At 35.7% G+C, this 15964-nt stretch overlaps 1 protein-coding gene across 1 annotated transcript in view; it reads right to left on the bottom strand.

Moving 5' to 3' along the window:
- Positions 1-15964, bottom strand: part of PSMD14 (proteasome 26S subunit, non-ATPase 14) — a 102615-nt gene that overhangs the window by 77453 nt on the left and 9198 nt on the right. Inside the window, exons 2-3 of the mRNA XM_056110205.1 lie at positions 14083-14210; positions 11559-11610 (exon numbers count right to left, since the gene is read on the bottom strand). Coding sequence (XP_055966180.1) covers positions 11559-11606 — 48 coding nt within the window. The 5' untranslated portion in view covers positions 11607-11610; positions 14083-14210. The remainder of the gene's footprint in view (positions 1-11558; positions 11611-14082; positions 14211-15964) is intronic.

The raw sequence follows: 15964 nt of genomic DNA, 5'->3' as shown, positions 1-15964 counted from the left end.
GGTCATTCAAATTAGCTTAATAAGAGAATCCTCTTTCTCAAAATAAGTTTCATTTTTTAGTTAAAAAACTCATTTGGCAATAATACTTATATTAATAGTAAGAAAAATGTCTCATAAACTAAAAGGTATAATGTAAATATTTTTCTAAAGTTGTACTATGGTATCCTATACCTTTATTAATATTGAAACATTCACTCATCTCTTATTTTAAAAACATGAACCAAATATTACATGTCAAAAAAAAAAAACCCTCTGGGATATTTTAGGCTTCCTAAAAATTTTAAAGCAAACATCTTACTCTTCATCTATACTTTACAATAAAAGTTTTAAGATTAAAGCTTTTACTTCATTAAGTAGCTACTGACAATATCTACCGAAGAAAATTTGGAAATAGAATGGGTTTTTATTCATCAGAAAGACTTGTGTTTCTGACAAAAATTACTCAGATCCTCTGAAAAAGTTTAGTGGATATTAGAAGGAACAGAGAAAGAGGGCATGAAAGTGAGTGGAAGGGGCATATTCACAGTGATGGCATGAAAAGGCAATAAAGTTTACACACATGTCAATCTGTGGAAATGGACTCTCAAAATTTTATTATTTTAAGTCAATAAAATTGGTAAATCAATAAAACTGGATTAAAAATATAGAAAGGTACATGTTTCAACTCTACCTCTACTTTCTGTTAATTCTACATCTTAAATCGAAAATAATCATCTCGCTCAATCATCTCACCACTTCTATGAAGTGTTGTGAATATTAAATGAGATTAAACTTGTAAAATAAAACACATTAAAACATGGGAAGAATGCAGCATGAGTCAATTCAGTTCTCACAAGCTCTCCACTCTGTATGTTCAAATTCAACAAAAAAAAATCCTAATATAACTGTTAAAACATGGATACACATATTTGCTGTTGATCCCAGAATCTAGTGGTGACAATGACATCTTTTATTCAGAATTTCACTATCTCCCTATGAAGCTGCAGTCTTTGGAACAAGTTGAAAGCTCCAATGAAGAGTCTTAGAGAAACACCGAGCTATAATACATTCAAAGAGCTCACTCAGTCAATAGTCATTATGGACCAAAGAGACAGTACAAATGGGTAGGCCTCTTGCCTTGGATGTGGTCACCCCAGGTTCAATCCCTGGCATATCCCGTATGGTCCCCTGAGCCTTCCAGGAGTGATTCCTGAGTGCAGAGCCAGGAGAAGTCACTGAGCACTGCTGTGTGTGGCCCCCAAACCAAAAGTCACTATCAGGAAATGTGTATAGGACCAGAACCTGCATACTGGAAGGAAAAAATGTATCGACTAATGTAAAATCAAACTCCTCTTCCATTGTGATATAGCTACATAGGTTTTAAAAATGCATTCTACTAGGTAATAAAATTAATTTCATAATTAATTTAACAACAGAATATAAAACAGAAAGTGATATTTTTCCAAACCTAAGTTTTGTCATTCTTCTTCCTTTTGATAAAACATTCTGCTTCTGATTACTTGTCTTTGGTGTTTATAACACCGAGGATGAGAGAAGAAATTAACAGTTACCATATACAAGAATGTAACCAAGTTAAAAAAAAAAAAAGAATATACATATAATGAATAAGAAAAAAGGTATAGTTCTCATCATCATCAATATACCCTTTATTATCTCTAAGAACCCCCAATAATGCCTGACACAGTATTCAGTCTGTTGGAGAGATGAGCCTGTGAAATCACTGGCAACAATCTGAAAGACAGCACTGGGAAGCTGCCCAGCGGAGGAGAGCACTCAATCCAGATAATACACCATAAAGAATCCCCTGAATATATCATGGTAGAAAACACTAATCCCATCTGAACAGGTTTTGTGAGTAAGCTACTTAAGAGAACTGCCCAAATGATTAATATGAACAAAAAAGTGAAAGTTATGTTACTCAAGTTTAAGAAAGGAAACCAGAAGATCAATGTACTAGATGTGCTAAATAAATACATCCTGTAAATCAAGTATGTAACAGAATGTTGAGGAAGCAATAGACATAGATTGGATTTCTGTGATCACAGTATTCCATACATATAGACTACTGAGATTATACTGCAGTACTGTGGTTTCCTGAACTGTACAAGAGGAATCTTCTCTAGCCTCTCATGCCATATGTCCTCTCTACCAAAAAAAATTTTAGACATCACAGAGCAATCAAGGTCTTGACTTTTGATCTAAAAATTAAGCTGTTATTTTTCCTCATAAGTTTGACGATTTCATTAGAATGTGATTAATCTTGGAACATAATTTGACCGTAATAGAAAATATATCACTACTCCCCTTATGTTCTAAAGAACTGACACAAAGTCATTTATGGTAATTTCATACCAAAATAGAAATTTAACATTTACAAGTGTCACAGACCTTTCCCACTGAAAGGCCAGTCTCAACTAGAATGCGCACACAAAATTACACAGAATAACTGAGCGTCCATTAGGATTTTGAGAATACTCAAGAATACACTTGAGAACTCTCAGAAGCACCACATTTATCAGAGTTTTATATCAATTCAGGAGTACTATCTACAATTACAACTAGAAAGAACATGCTTTTAATAAGCTTGATCTTGATCTCGTCCTCTCCCTCCCACCCACCGTACTTCCCCTTCCCCCCACCTCTTATGTTAGCTAGTCTGAAGCATGTCTTATGATATACTAAGGAAATAAATGAAATAGCTGAATCACAGAAGCTTATTATTTCCAAGATACGGAACTGCGTTTAATTTTTGGAAAAATCACCATACTCTTTTCCATACAAGACATTCAATTTTACATTCCTACACAGGATTCTAATTTCTTTGTTCTCAACAACACTTCCTTTAGTAAAGTAAAAGTAAAGGCCCTCCCGTTGATCATCGATTTGCTCGAGCGGGCCCAGTAACGTCTCCATTGGAGACTTTGTTGTTACTGTGTCTGGCATATCGAATACTCTCGGTAGCTTGCCGGGCTCTCCGAGAGGGGCGGAGGAATCGAACTCGGGTCGGCCATGTTGGCCGCTTGTAAGGCGAATGCCCTACCGCTGTGCTATCACTCCAGCCTTATTTTATGTTTTTTTTTTATAAGAGACATCCTAATGGGTTGTCTCTTATAAAGTCTTTCAAGATATAAATACTTTATTTTCAGTTAGGTCTTCAATTCATATGATATATGATATTATATATATGATATGTTATCATATATATGATATATACATATATGTGTGCATACATATGTACTATATGTATAAAGATGTATTTTAATAGAAAAGGACAAAGAAATTTATCTAGTATTTATTTGGGGGGCCCCCACACCCAGTGGTGCTCAGGGGTTACTCCTGGGTCTACAGTAAGGAATCACTACTGGTGGGCTTGGGGGACCATATGGGATGCCGGAGATCAAACCCAGGCTGGCTGCGTGCAAGGCAAGTGCCCTACCAGCTGTATCATTAAAGAAATTTAATTATTAAGTTTCCCTCTATAAAGAAAGCCACTGGCTTCAGATTATTTAATAAACAGATTTCTTTGTCCCACAAATTTCATATATAGCAGAATCTATTTCTAGGCTTTTTATTTAATTATACTAATCTACCTATCTCTATACCAACATAACACTAATTGAACCATAGTGTTAATATATTTTGATATTTGGCATAACAACTTTCTTTTTCCTTTTTAAGAATTCCTTTGTTATTTTCTCCTATATGAATTTTAGAAAGTTTTCTAATTCCATGAATATTCTGGTTGGTATTTTTAGTAGAACTTCATTGAATTTATGATTAATTGGAGAGAACTGGCATATAATACTAAGAATTTACCCAAGGGGATGGGAGAGAGAGAGAGAGAGTAAAGCAGTGAAGTTGCTTACCCCAGTTTGATCTCCAGCTCTGTTCATGATTCTCTAGCACTCCCATGGAGCAATCCCCAAACACTGTGCCAGGCAGCACAGTAGATGGCCCTGAGCACCAGCATGTGTGACCCAAATCGCTACCACCACCAAAAAACAAACAAACAAACAAACAAACAAACAAAAAAAAACCCTCAACCAAGAAAATATTAATATCACATTTCACCATTTGGCATCAGATTTTATGCCAAATCTTTTACCCTCCCCCCAAAGTGGGGTGTGATCATTATGTTAAGCTTTTTAAAGCTGTGCAGGTAATACTTAAAAATAGGTTGTAGCAATTACATACTGAAATACAGTATTGCTTCATTTATATCAGTCATCTTTCTTATTCCTATGTTAAATCTTATTCCTATGTTAAATCTTTAATAACTGGCTTAAAGATAGTATAGGGGTTAAGGCTTTGCCTTGCACTCAACCAACCCAAGTTTTATTCCCAGTGGATATGATCCCCTGAGCATCGCCAGGAGTGATCCCTGAGCACTACACCAGAAGCCCTGGGAACTGCCAGGTCTGGCTCCCCAAACAAGACAGAATAAAAACAAAACATAAAAACATTACGTGATCCCTAAGTACAGAACCAAGAATAAGCCTTAAGAACTGCAGAGTGTGGCCCCCTCAAAAAAAAAAAATGGGAAGCTAGAGAGACAGTATGGCGTTTGGTGCTTGCCTTGAATGAGGCCAAGCCAGGTTCAATCCCTGTTCTCCTATGTGGTTTCTCAAGCACCAGTAGGAGTAATTCCTGAGTGCAGGGACAGGGAAAACCCCTGAGCATCACAGGGTATGGCTCCACATCCCCTAAAAAACAAAATACAAACCTTAAAAACATGAGCCCCAAACCTAACATAATTTATTGAAAGATCATTTCTACTCCAAGGTCCATAACAAAAAGCTGAAAAAAGTGGTCATTAAGAGTTAATGTATATGTGGGTACCAGGACATTTTTTTCAAACTGCAATGGGGTCGCCCCGGCTCCCAAGCAACCTCTGATTCCGGAAGTCACGCCCACAACCCACCCCCCAGCGCCATCTTACAGCACACAGCAACAAAGAAGAAAACTGGCTGGAGGGCCCCACAGCTCCCAGAGAATGCTCCAGGTCCCGAACAGAGCCAATATCACCGGGAGGTCCCAGATGGGGTAGGTGGTCCAAGAGCTTCTACAAGCATAGCTCTGCCATGCGGGTACCAGGACATTTTTTCCAAACCTTATATACAAAGTGATCAATGGAAAGTAAATCATCCAACATTTCTCCCTGAAAATTAGGCTTAATTCTTTTGCAAACCACAACACCCAAAAGGAGAAAGAGAACAGAGGGGAATGCCCTGCCACAGAGGCAGGGTGGGATGGGGGAATGGGGGGTGGGAGGGATACTGGGATCCATGGTGGTGGGAAATGGGCACTGGTGGGATGGGTATTTGAAATAAATAAAAGGGGAAAAAAAGAGTTAATGTATATGTATGTGTGTGTGTATGTGTGTGTGTGTGCGTGCGCACGCACATTCTTACACACATAAACTTTGTGCATATGTAATTTGGGAAATTGTAAGTCATAAAGATCATATTCAATTCATGAACCTATTTATAATCACTTGAAACAATCTTTCAAATGTAGCAGCGTACATCTCAATATTTTCAAAACACTACACAATTCACCTACAGTACCTGCCCTTGTTTTTTTGCATCTGGAAATTACTGAGGTCTAAGAAAGAAAAACTGACAACCTAAAGGCAATACAGGTCAATTTTTGTGGCTACTTTGATCTAAGCTGTGTTTCTTTAAAAAACTGAAGACCAAAATATCGAGTAGTTCACACAAAAATCTGAGTATTTCTGATTTTATTTTAAAACATATAGGTCACATGTCATTTTCACTCCAGGACAAAGCTTAAAACAGCTTTGTGTTCACTCTCAGGTTCCTCAATTCTGAGGACAGACAAATTACACTGACTCATAAAGCTTCCACCTACACGGAACCTGTTAACCCCCAACTCACATTCTACGAATCAAGCAAAATCACTGTCAAACTAACTTTAAAAATAAGAAAAATTTGAGATGAATAAAAGTCAGAAATATTTCACATAAGATGATCTTCAATCTCTTCTTCCTCCCATCTGATTTGTAACCATTAGAATAGCCTTCTAAAATCAGGTTGAATTATCTCACAATCCTGTAAGAACATGCTAAAACAAATGTGTGTGTGTGTTTGTGTGTATATGTATATACGTATACATATATACATATACACACAAACACACACATATATACAAATACACACAAACACACACACACATACATACATAGAACACCTTCACAGTTAAAAAACTGACTATAGTATTCAATGCCTTTCACGACATACTCCAAATTGCAATGTCAGCTTTTCTCAATTCTCTTCACACTGGTATTCTTCAGCGTTGCTAAATATGCCTTTATTCCAAAACTGAGCATTATACCTTCAATTCAGTCTTATTTCCCTGTTTCTGTAAAAATAAATTCTATATTCACTATACTAAAAAATCACAATATAACAGTATTCACTCATTTGTATAGGTGCCACTCTGTGTCTGAAACATTAAAACATTAATTGCTAAATAATAAGGGTCCTAGGTTAAGTTGCAACATTCGTGTCTACCTTGGTATATTCAGTACTTAGCATAACAACTGACATAAATTCAAAGCACCTGCTTAACAAATTAAAATACAGGACAACAAATGACACAGTTTACTTAAATTTCACCTACTTTTAAACTTAACCTTGACCGTTTCTACATCTAAAAAAAGACTGAGAGATTTAAACTAAAACATTTATTAGACACTGGAGACTATGCTTTGGCTATGTCCACTCCTTGGGTTTAGTTGTCAAGACTAAGGTTGAAATAGCTATGAAAAAAATAGTCAAGCAGCAGTTATCATCTCACATCTTCTGGTAATTTCATTTTTGTAAACTGTTAGCAAAGTAAATTAAAAAACAGTTGAAATTTAAAATTATCAGTTTATACATTTTAAGTTTTAACAAAACATTTGTTTTTGCTTTAAACCACTGGTAAATTACAATGCAGCAGTATAAACAAGCTTAATAATTTCAGCGCAGAGTTCAAATTTTAACACAGAAATATGTAAAAAAAATTTTAAAACCCTTAATTAAAAAAACTGGATACTGTAATGAAGAATTCAGAGGGGGACATAATACCACAATAAAGTTACTGGATGCTAAGTCAAGACACAGAGCGAAAAACATGGAATACTGAAGTCCTGTTAAAAGATAACAGTAGATGTGACAAGTGTTAACAATTCCAGTATAATAACAGAGAAGGGTCAGAAGAGGGTTAGGCGGATTCCCCACCCTGTTGAAAGGCCTAACTGCCCCCACCCACAGTTTGATATCCTCTGGCATATGAAAGGCCCAGCTCCACAGTACTATATAACAAATCTCAAAGAGAAGCCATGACACTGAATTGTCTCAGCTCCATAGCTCCTGGAATGCAGAAACTTCCAAATTTCACAGTACTGACAGCCTAATAGGAACACAGCAAATTTGATGGGAAAGTTACATATAAGCCCATTAACATTAGTGAGTGAAAAAAACACAAAAGACTAAACCAGCATCAATAAGCTCAGTAAATCTTCAATGTCTTTAGTAATACCACTGTGAGTCAGAACAAGTATCACAAATTCTTTTATTTATCTATTTTTTGGATAATTCCACTTGCCATTCTGTCGTATAATATAGAATATGTTATTTTGTGCTTACTAAGAGGGGAGTGCTGGGAGGTGCATGAGAAACTGGAAATACTGGCAAAGGGAAGGTGGAGGGATGGTCACACTGGTGTTGTTGGAACACTGAATGTTTGAAACTGAGTTATGAACAACTTTGAAAATCATGGTATTTAAGTGTCAAGCATTAAAAAAATAATAGAGGGGCTGGAGTGATAGCACAGCAGGTAGGGCATTTGCCTTGCATGCAGCCAACCGGGGTTCGATTCCCAGCATCCCATGTGGCCCACCACGCACCGCCAGGAGTAATTCCTTAGTGCATGAGCCAGGAGTAACCCTTGCGCATTGCTGGGTGTGACCCAAAAATCAAAAATAAATAAATAAAATTTTCAAAAAAAAATACAGATATTAAGAGTAAATGAAGATGGAAAAATTGAATATATAAATATGAACTACCTCTGAAATCGTAGAATAGAAAAAAGGTTTAATGGTAAGATGCAATGAAGTTTTGTTGTATACTGAACGCAGGAAATTTAACTATCTTCCTAATTAAAGAAAAGGGTATGTGGAGCAATAGAAGAATAAGAGAAAGAGAATTAGTCCTGGAAAATAAATGCCACTTTCATTCAGAAAAGTAGTTCTTAGAAAAGATGAAGAACCCTATTCTGCTCATCTGATTTTTGTTTGAAAAGATGTATCAGTGAGGCCAAAAATATAGTACCTGGGCTAAGGGGCTGCCTATATCTTGCCAACCCCTGTTCAGATCCCTGACAGTACATGTGGTACCACCAGTCACCCCCAGTCACTTCTGAGCCAAGAGCCAGAAGATACAGCCTCAGAGGACCACTGTCATCTGTTCATCGATCTGCTTGAGTGGTCACCAGCAATGTCTCCATTGTAAGACTTGCTGTTACTGTTTTTGGCATATCGAATACGTCACGGGGAGCTTGCCAGACTTTGCCATGCAAGCAGAATACTCTCGTGACTTCTAGGCTCTCCAAGAGGGGAAGAGGAATCAAACCCGGAACCCGGATCAGCCTCATGCAAGGCAAACGCCTTACCTGCTATGCTATTGCTCTAGCTCATCCCAATAAACAAACAAACAAACAAATAAATAAGGTACCAACAAGTTGTCTAGCCTTATATAAAAGAAATTCTACCTTTAAATAAGATAGAAATATTTCCCACAGATTTTTCTGTGGGATAAAACAATGTGTCTCCTTTTTCACTTTTACTGGCGGCTATGTTATTATCTAATGAAGAGTATTATCAATTCAAAGATTTTAAGCTCTTATTAAATAGAAACAATATCCCTAAAATATCAAAAGTAAGTTATATTCTAGGCCAAGGAAAAGTACATAATATTTAAAAGCTGGAACATGCATTGCAATGCACAAAAACTGAGTTTAATCCCTGATATTACACGGTACCAGTGGCTCTCAGACACCACTGGACCCAAGCATTGAAACTCAGTATCTCTGAGAGTAGCCCTCAGGATTCTAGAGCACTGCTGGAGATGCCTCCAAACAAAACAATATTATTATATTTGCTTATTCAGAAATAACACATTATTTCATGTTAGAGAAGTAACACTGCATGCTTGTTACAGTCAAAAAGAAGAGTAACCATTTTAGAGAAAAAATTTAATCCTTGAACACCTAAAATTTGACAACAGCACAAAAAAAGGAAACATACTTTTGAAACTTTTGTTTTTATTAATCAATACAGGGTATGTCAGATTCTCAAGCATAGTATTTCTAAGTTCAATTAACTACAAACTGAAGACACAGGCTGATTAAGTGATCAGAAAACTAAGGACAGGCTATTGGACCAAAAAGTTTTCATTTTAATGCATTGATCCACAGCTGCCATTAGACTGGTTTTTTTGTTTTTTGGTTTTTGTTTTTTGTTTTTTTTGGCTCTTGGCCATACCTGGGTAGTATTCAGGGATTACTCCTGGTGGGCCTAAGGGCACTAAATAGGGTGCCAGAATTAAAAAAATAAATAAAAATTGAAATTGGCTGCATACAAGACCAATACTCTGCCTGCTGGACTATCGCTCCAGTCTCCAAACTATTATATTTATGTCTAGTGACTTTTTAGCATGGATTCCCAATATAAACATAATATTGTATCCAATGTTTATGGAAAGTTGTTCAGTATTTAAATTTAATGTAACTTCCCTTCAAAATACTACCACAGCAAGATATTTAAGTATAATTTGCAGGTAAATTTGCAGTGGCTACCAACCACTGCAGCTTATTTCTGATTACTTGCATAAACTGGTAGTTCTAATTTCAGAATTGGGAAAATTAGTTATCTGTTATCTGAAAAGTTTTTGAAAGTAAGGAAAGAACTACAAAAGGGTCTAGTTCAGAGATGTTTTAGGCCTTTTGAAAGAATGAATTATAAGCTGCTAGAAATACTACAGGAGATAAGGTGCTTGCCTTGCATGCAGCCAGCCCTAGTTCAAATCCCCAGGACCATATATAGTTCCCTAAATTGAGCCAGGGACCACACCAAAGCACAGAGTCAGGTATATGAGTTCGTTCTCCCCAAGGAATGAATTATAGAAATAATACAAAAATAAAGACCACTGAAGAAAGGCTGGAACACATGATTTGCAGGGAGGAAGCCCAGGTTAGATCCTTGGCATTACATGATACCCTAGCACCAATAGAAGCCATACCAAGCACTGACTAAGGAATAGCCCTGACAATGCCAGGTATGACTCCTCACCCCACCAAACAGGAAAAGAAAAAGAAATGAAAAGAATGGGCAAAAGTAATAAAGATCAAAACTAACAAATGCTGGGGCTGGAGAGACAGTATAAAAGATAAAGCATCTGGTTAGCATGCAGCCATGGTAGCTGCAACCTGGTTCAAATCCTGGCAACTGTATATGGTCCCCCAAGTACCATCAAGAATGATCTCTGTGCAATCAGGAGTAAGCCCCAAGCATAAGCAGGTGAGACCTCAAAAACAAAAAACGAAGACTTTAACCAATTTAAATCACTGAATGATCCCAATTTTCTAAATGGAATCTTTAGTCGTAAATTATCATAGCCTTCATTTATGAAAGGGCCTTCAGAATACTAAAAATTTTTTGAAGTCTCAAAACTGTGTCTCTGCTTGGAATGAAGAAAGACAAAGTCCTTGACAGTGACATAAAATGAGGGAAAACTGAAAACTAAAGGAGTTTTTAAGGTAAGTTACAAATATATCCCCAAACTTTGATCACAAAACAATGCATTACATAAAAGACTTAAGAAAAACACAATAATCATGCCTTTTTTGAATAAAGGACTGGAAAATAATAAGTGCAAAACTCAAAGGAGGAAAAAAAAAGTCTTTTTTAGCTGAAAGCGGAAAGAACATACTGAGAAAAATCTAGAGAGGCCATCTGTCCAATAGCATTGAACCAACTATATGATAACCCGAGGCTCACTTAAATTTAGAAAGTAAATATATATGTGTATACATACCAAATTTGAAGCAGAAGGATGTATTACTCATTGACTTATCCATACATCATAATTACTAAAAGAAATTACTGATGCTAAGACTGGGTAAATACTCTATGGGTCAGTTTCATGATCTTGCCAAGAGTATGTGATGGCTATTTCCCCGTTTCCATTGTAAAGTCAACACTGTAAGTCCAGATATATGATATTTTGTGTTTTTTTCATGAAAGATAAGTTTTATAATCTCATGTATTACCGAATTTTAAATCAAAGAGAAAGTTTTCACTAAGAGGAAAATAGACAAGCAGAAAATATTCCATACATGTCAGTGCTACAAATCAGCAACCAGCAATAAGCCTCCTTACCAGAAGTTTTATCTATGAGGTTCATTTTCTTGGAGCGATTTCTTTCTCTTCAGATGTCTTTAAAAAAAAGGCTTATAGTTTACATACAAAGAAATACTGAGAGTTATATACTAACCTGGCCCAATCCAGGCATACCTCCTCCAAGTCTAAGAAGTCTGTCCATTTTTCTAAAAAAAAAAAAACAGGAACAAAGAAAAATGTTCCTAAGCACAAAAGTGTTTACTCAATTGCTATCTATATAATTCACCTTCAGTCACTCAGTATGTCAAAAATATTGGTGGTAATTACAACACAACATCAGACTTCCTGTTAATTAACACCACATATTAATTCAAGAAGCTGTCTTCCATGCTAATTAACAGACCTTATTTTACAGCTTTGGTTTTGGGTTATCCCCAGTTTTAAAGACAAGCAATCTTAGCATACTTTCAAAACTTTGCTATCATTAAGTTAATTATATTTTCTTATTGTTATCTAATAAAGTACCTGAATGAGGAGAAAGTGCCCGAAATGCTTATCATATGTATGATTGAATTTCCTTCCATTTGTCCTGAGTGTACAAATAAAATCCTCACTTTTAAATTAAATTTTAACATCCTCATTAGTAAGTTCTGTGCTAATTAACTTACAGCTTGTCAGTTATCATCAAAACTACATGTGAAAGACATTGTGAGCAGATTATGGATCTCTGAATTAGCATCAAAGGCTTTCTGAAAACGAACTCATTATACTAAAAGAAATATTATAAAGTAAATATTAAATGCATTAAGATAGTGTTCTAGAACCTACACAGATATTTTGTTCTTTTTCAAATGTTGTGAAGATACACATCTCTTTCAGGAGAGAAATTCAGTTGCTGTTCTCAATTATAACTTTATAATTAATCAGTATAAAGAAAGTTAACTTTGAAGTATGAATTTAATTTGGCTTTTTAAATTATTTTATTTGATTTTTTGGTTTGTCAAGCCAGGCCAGCTGTGCCCAAGGCTCAGGGATCACTACTGGAGAACACAGGGATCAAGTGTAGTGCTAGGGATCAAACTAGGGTCAGCCACATATAAAGCAAACACTTTACTCGTACTATCTCTCTGGCCCTACTGTTTTTTTCCTTTTTTATTAATATCTGGAAAAACAAGACAATCTGATAACCTCAGAAAATTTGGAAGAATTCAAGTAAAGAGATAGTATGCTAATAGACTTCAAATTGCAGTGATGAATAACCCAATTATAAAAATATTGCTATCATTAAATATCATGAAGGAATTTTTCTACTTGTAAACTGCTATGCCTTAAACTGTTCCTAAGTTAATGCTTTAGCAAAAGTATAACTACAAATTATATTTTGAATTAAATGTTAACAAATCAGTCTTTCACCGATGTTGCTTACTAGTTAGAACTGCTATACAAACTAAAACTCAATGATGTACTGATGATCTTTTTCTTACTAATTATATGCGAAAAATTCTACTATCAATTTAATCTCATGGATATATAAAAATGCAATTATCACAAACTTGACTCAAGTCTACATACAGGGAAGTGCACAAGTGATACAGCCATGGAATTTTCTACAAGTGAAAACTCCCACATTACAATGAAGAAACATTACTAGCAAATAAAAACACCCCTCATTCCCTCTTAATCTCCATCACCCTATAAAGGAAGAATTCCAACATAGATTAGTTCTGCCCTTTTTGAATTCTATATAACTAAAATCAAATTTTGTCCAGACAAAATTTCAATTTTATAAATATTTACTTATCCCCTATTAGCAACATCTTTAAATAAAATCCCCATCAACTTCTCACTTTAATTTCTCAATTCAAATATGGCATTCAATAACTTACTTTTTATTGGGGGAGAGAAGTCTGTTTGGGCCACATGGTGCCAAGGGATGAAACCTGGAGCTCCTTATAAAAATCAAGGTCTCCAGCCCCTAGTGATATCCCCAGTCCTCAATACAATTTTTGAAGACTATACCCACCCCTGCCAAAAAAAAAAAAAAAAAATCTGTGGATTTTAAAATACTAAAGATGTCCTGCTAGAACATGTTATCAAAGGGAAAAAAAAATCTTTAAACCATTTCAAACTTACAAATTCAAAAAACTGGAAAAAACAAACCCCACATATACTTAGACATATATATATATATATATATATATATATATATATATATATATATATGCCAGGCCAAAGTCAATTCCCAGCTGTGTTCAGTTTATCTGTTCTCCCCGTGTTGTTTCTGATGACTTTACACAGACTCCAGATGCTGTGAATATACATGAGCGAAGTGGGGAACAGAGGGAAAGAGAATCTGGCAGGTCAAACTTGTGTTTTAGCAAAATTTGATGTCTCAGCAAACAAGAAAAAATATTTAACAAACAAAAACACTTAAAATAAAATAATTTGGTTCAATATATTAAATTTAAAAATGAACTCAACTGATAAATTTCTAAATCACATTTTAAAAAAAAGTTTATAAGTAAGTGACAAAATGACAGTTATCTAAATGACTTTTTCATACTGACCTTAAATCTGGCTACCTATTACACAATTTTAGTTTGTATATTTAAAATCATGTATTTTCACATACTTTTTAGACCCTGAAAGAACCAGTAAAATACATTCTCAATTCTCACCTGGTCAGTAACTACAACTCTTATGCTGAAAAGCTTCAATCCGTTGAATTTGACAGGTTCCTTTTTTTCAAGCTCTTGCTAATACTGGCAGGTATACCTTTTCCCAGGTCTTTTCCCCCCTTTCTGTCCTAGGAAAAAAATGGGTAGTGGGGAGGTAAGTAAGATATAATTATTTTAAGAAGCACAAAAAAATGCCAAGAGCATAATAAAAATTAAAATAATAAAAAATTTAATTGCCATTTCCTAAACGTATAGAATGAAAATGACTACTCCCAAGAGCAACAGCACATAGAGATTAAGCCCACATCAAATTTTGATTTTTTGGGGAACTGCTATTATTTTAAGGGTAGAAATCTCATGACTTTGAGAGGTTCTTCAAAGAACAAAAACTACTTTGTAATTTAAAAAAGAAAAAATATGCCTTCTAGTGTGAGGCTGGAGAGAAAGTAAGGAGGTAGGGCTATTATTGCCTTGCAAGCAGATGACCTGGGTTCGCTCCCTGGAACTCCATTTGGTCTACTGAGCCACCCAGGAATGATCTCTGAGTGAAGAGGCAGGAGTAAGCCTTGAGCAATGCTGGGTCTGGCCCAAATTATGAACCAGCTACTTACAGGTTTAAAGAACATTACTGCAAAATGTATCATAAAATCTCAACACATTTTTTCAAATATCTTGAACATTTGCTATTTTATTATTCTAAAAATTAGTTCATCGCATCTTCATCAATTGTTCCCAAGTATGCAAAAAAGAGACAAAATTTTTTAGGTGGAAGAATAAAAAACTTGTTCAAAATGATACAATAGCAAAACACATTATAGTTACTGCATCTCCTTCTATTCTTTTCACATTTTATTTATTTTTATCGAATCACCATGAGATAGTTACAAAGTTGTTCATGACTGGATTTCAGTCACACGATATTCCAACACCTGTCCTTCACCAGTGTACATTTCCCACCATCGATGTTCCCAGTTTCCCTCCAGCCACCCCCATACTCTCCTCCGCCCCCTACCCCCCAGTCTGCCTCTATGGCAGACACTTTCCTTCTCTCTCTCTTCTTCTTTTTGGGCTAATATGTTTTGCAATACAAACACTAAAAGGTTATCTCCAACGAAGGACCAGTCCTTTTAGCCAATGTTTCTACTTTCCTTGGGTATTAGTCTCCTACTATGTTTTTAAAATATTCCGTAAATTAGTGTGGTCTGTCTGCCCCACTCCCTGACTCATTTTCACTCGATACTCAACATATTCATCCAATTATAAGCAAATTTCATAACTTCATTTTTCCTGATGGCTGTGTAGTATTCCATTGTGTAGCTGTACCATAGTTTCTTTATCCAGTCATCTGTTCTTGGGCATTCAAGTTGTTTCCAAATTCTGGCTATAGTGAATACTGCTGAAATGAACACCTAAGTGCTGATGGCTTTTCTATACTGTGACCACTATGATAGTGACAGTGATAGTTGGAAATGATCACTTTGGGCCCCTAGAGTCTATTTCTAAAAGTGGTATTGCTGGGTTGTATAGAAGCTCAATTTCTAGTTTCCTGAGGAATATCCATATTATTTTCCAAAAAGGCTGGACCAGTTGGCATTCCTGCCAACAATGAAGGAGAGTCCTTTTTTCCCTGCATCTACGCCAGCACTGGTGGTTCTTTTTTTTTTTTTAAATTGAATGACCGTGAGATAGTTAACAAGCTTTCATGTTTGAGTTTCAATCATATAATGATCAAACACCCATCTCCCCACTAGTGCACCACCATCAATGTCCCCAGTATACTCCCCCTTCCAACCCTTCCCCTGCCTCCATGGCAGACAATTTCCCCCATACTCTCTCTACTTTTGGGCATTATAGTTTGCAATACAGATACTGAGAGGCTATT

Source organism: Sorex fumeus, unplaced genomic scaffold (assembly GCF_029834395.1).
Source record: "Sorex fumeus unplaced genomic scaffold, SorFum_2.1 ptg000009l, whole genome shotgun sequence".
Taxonomy (NCBI): Eukaryota; Metazoa; Chordata; class Mammalia; order Eulipotyphla; family Soricidae; genus Sorex; species Sorex fumeus.
Note: the sequence above shows the minus strand (reverse complement) of the source record. Positions and strands in the feature narration are given on the sequence as shown.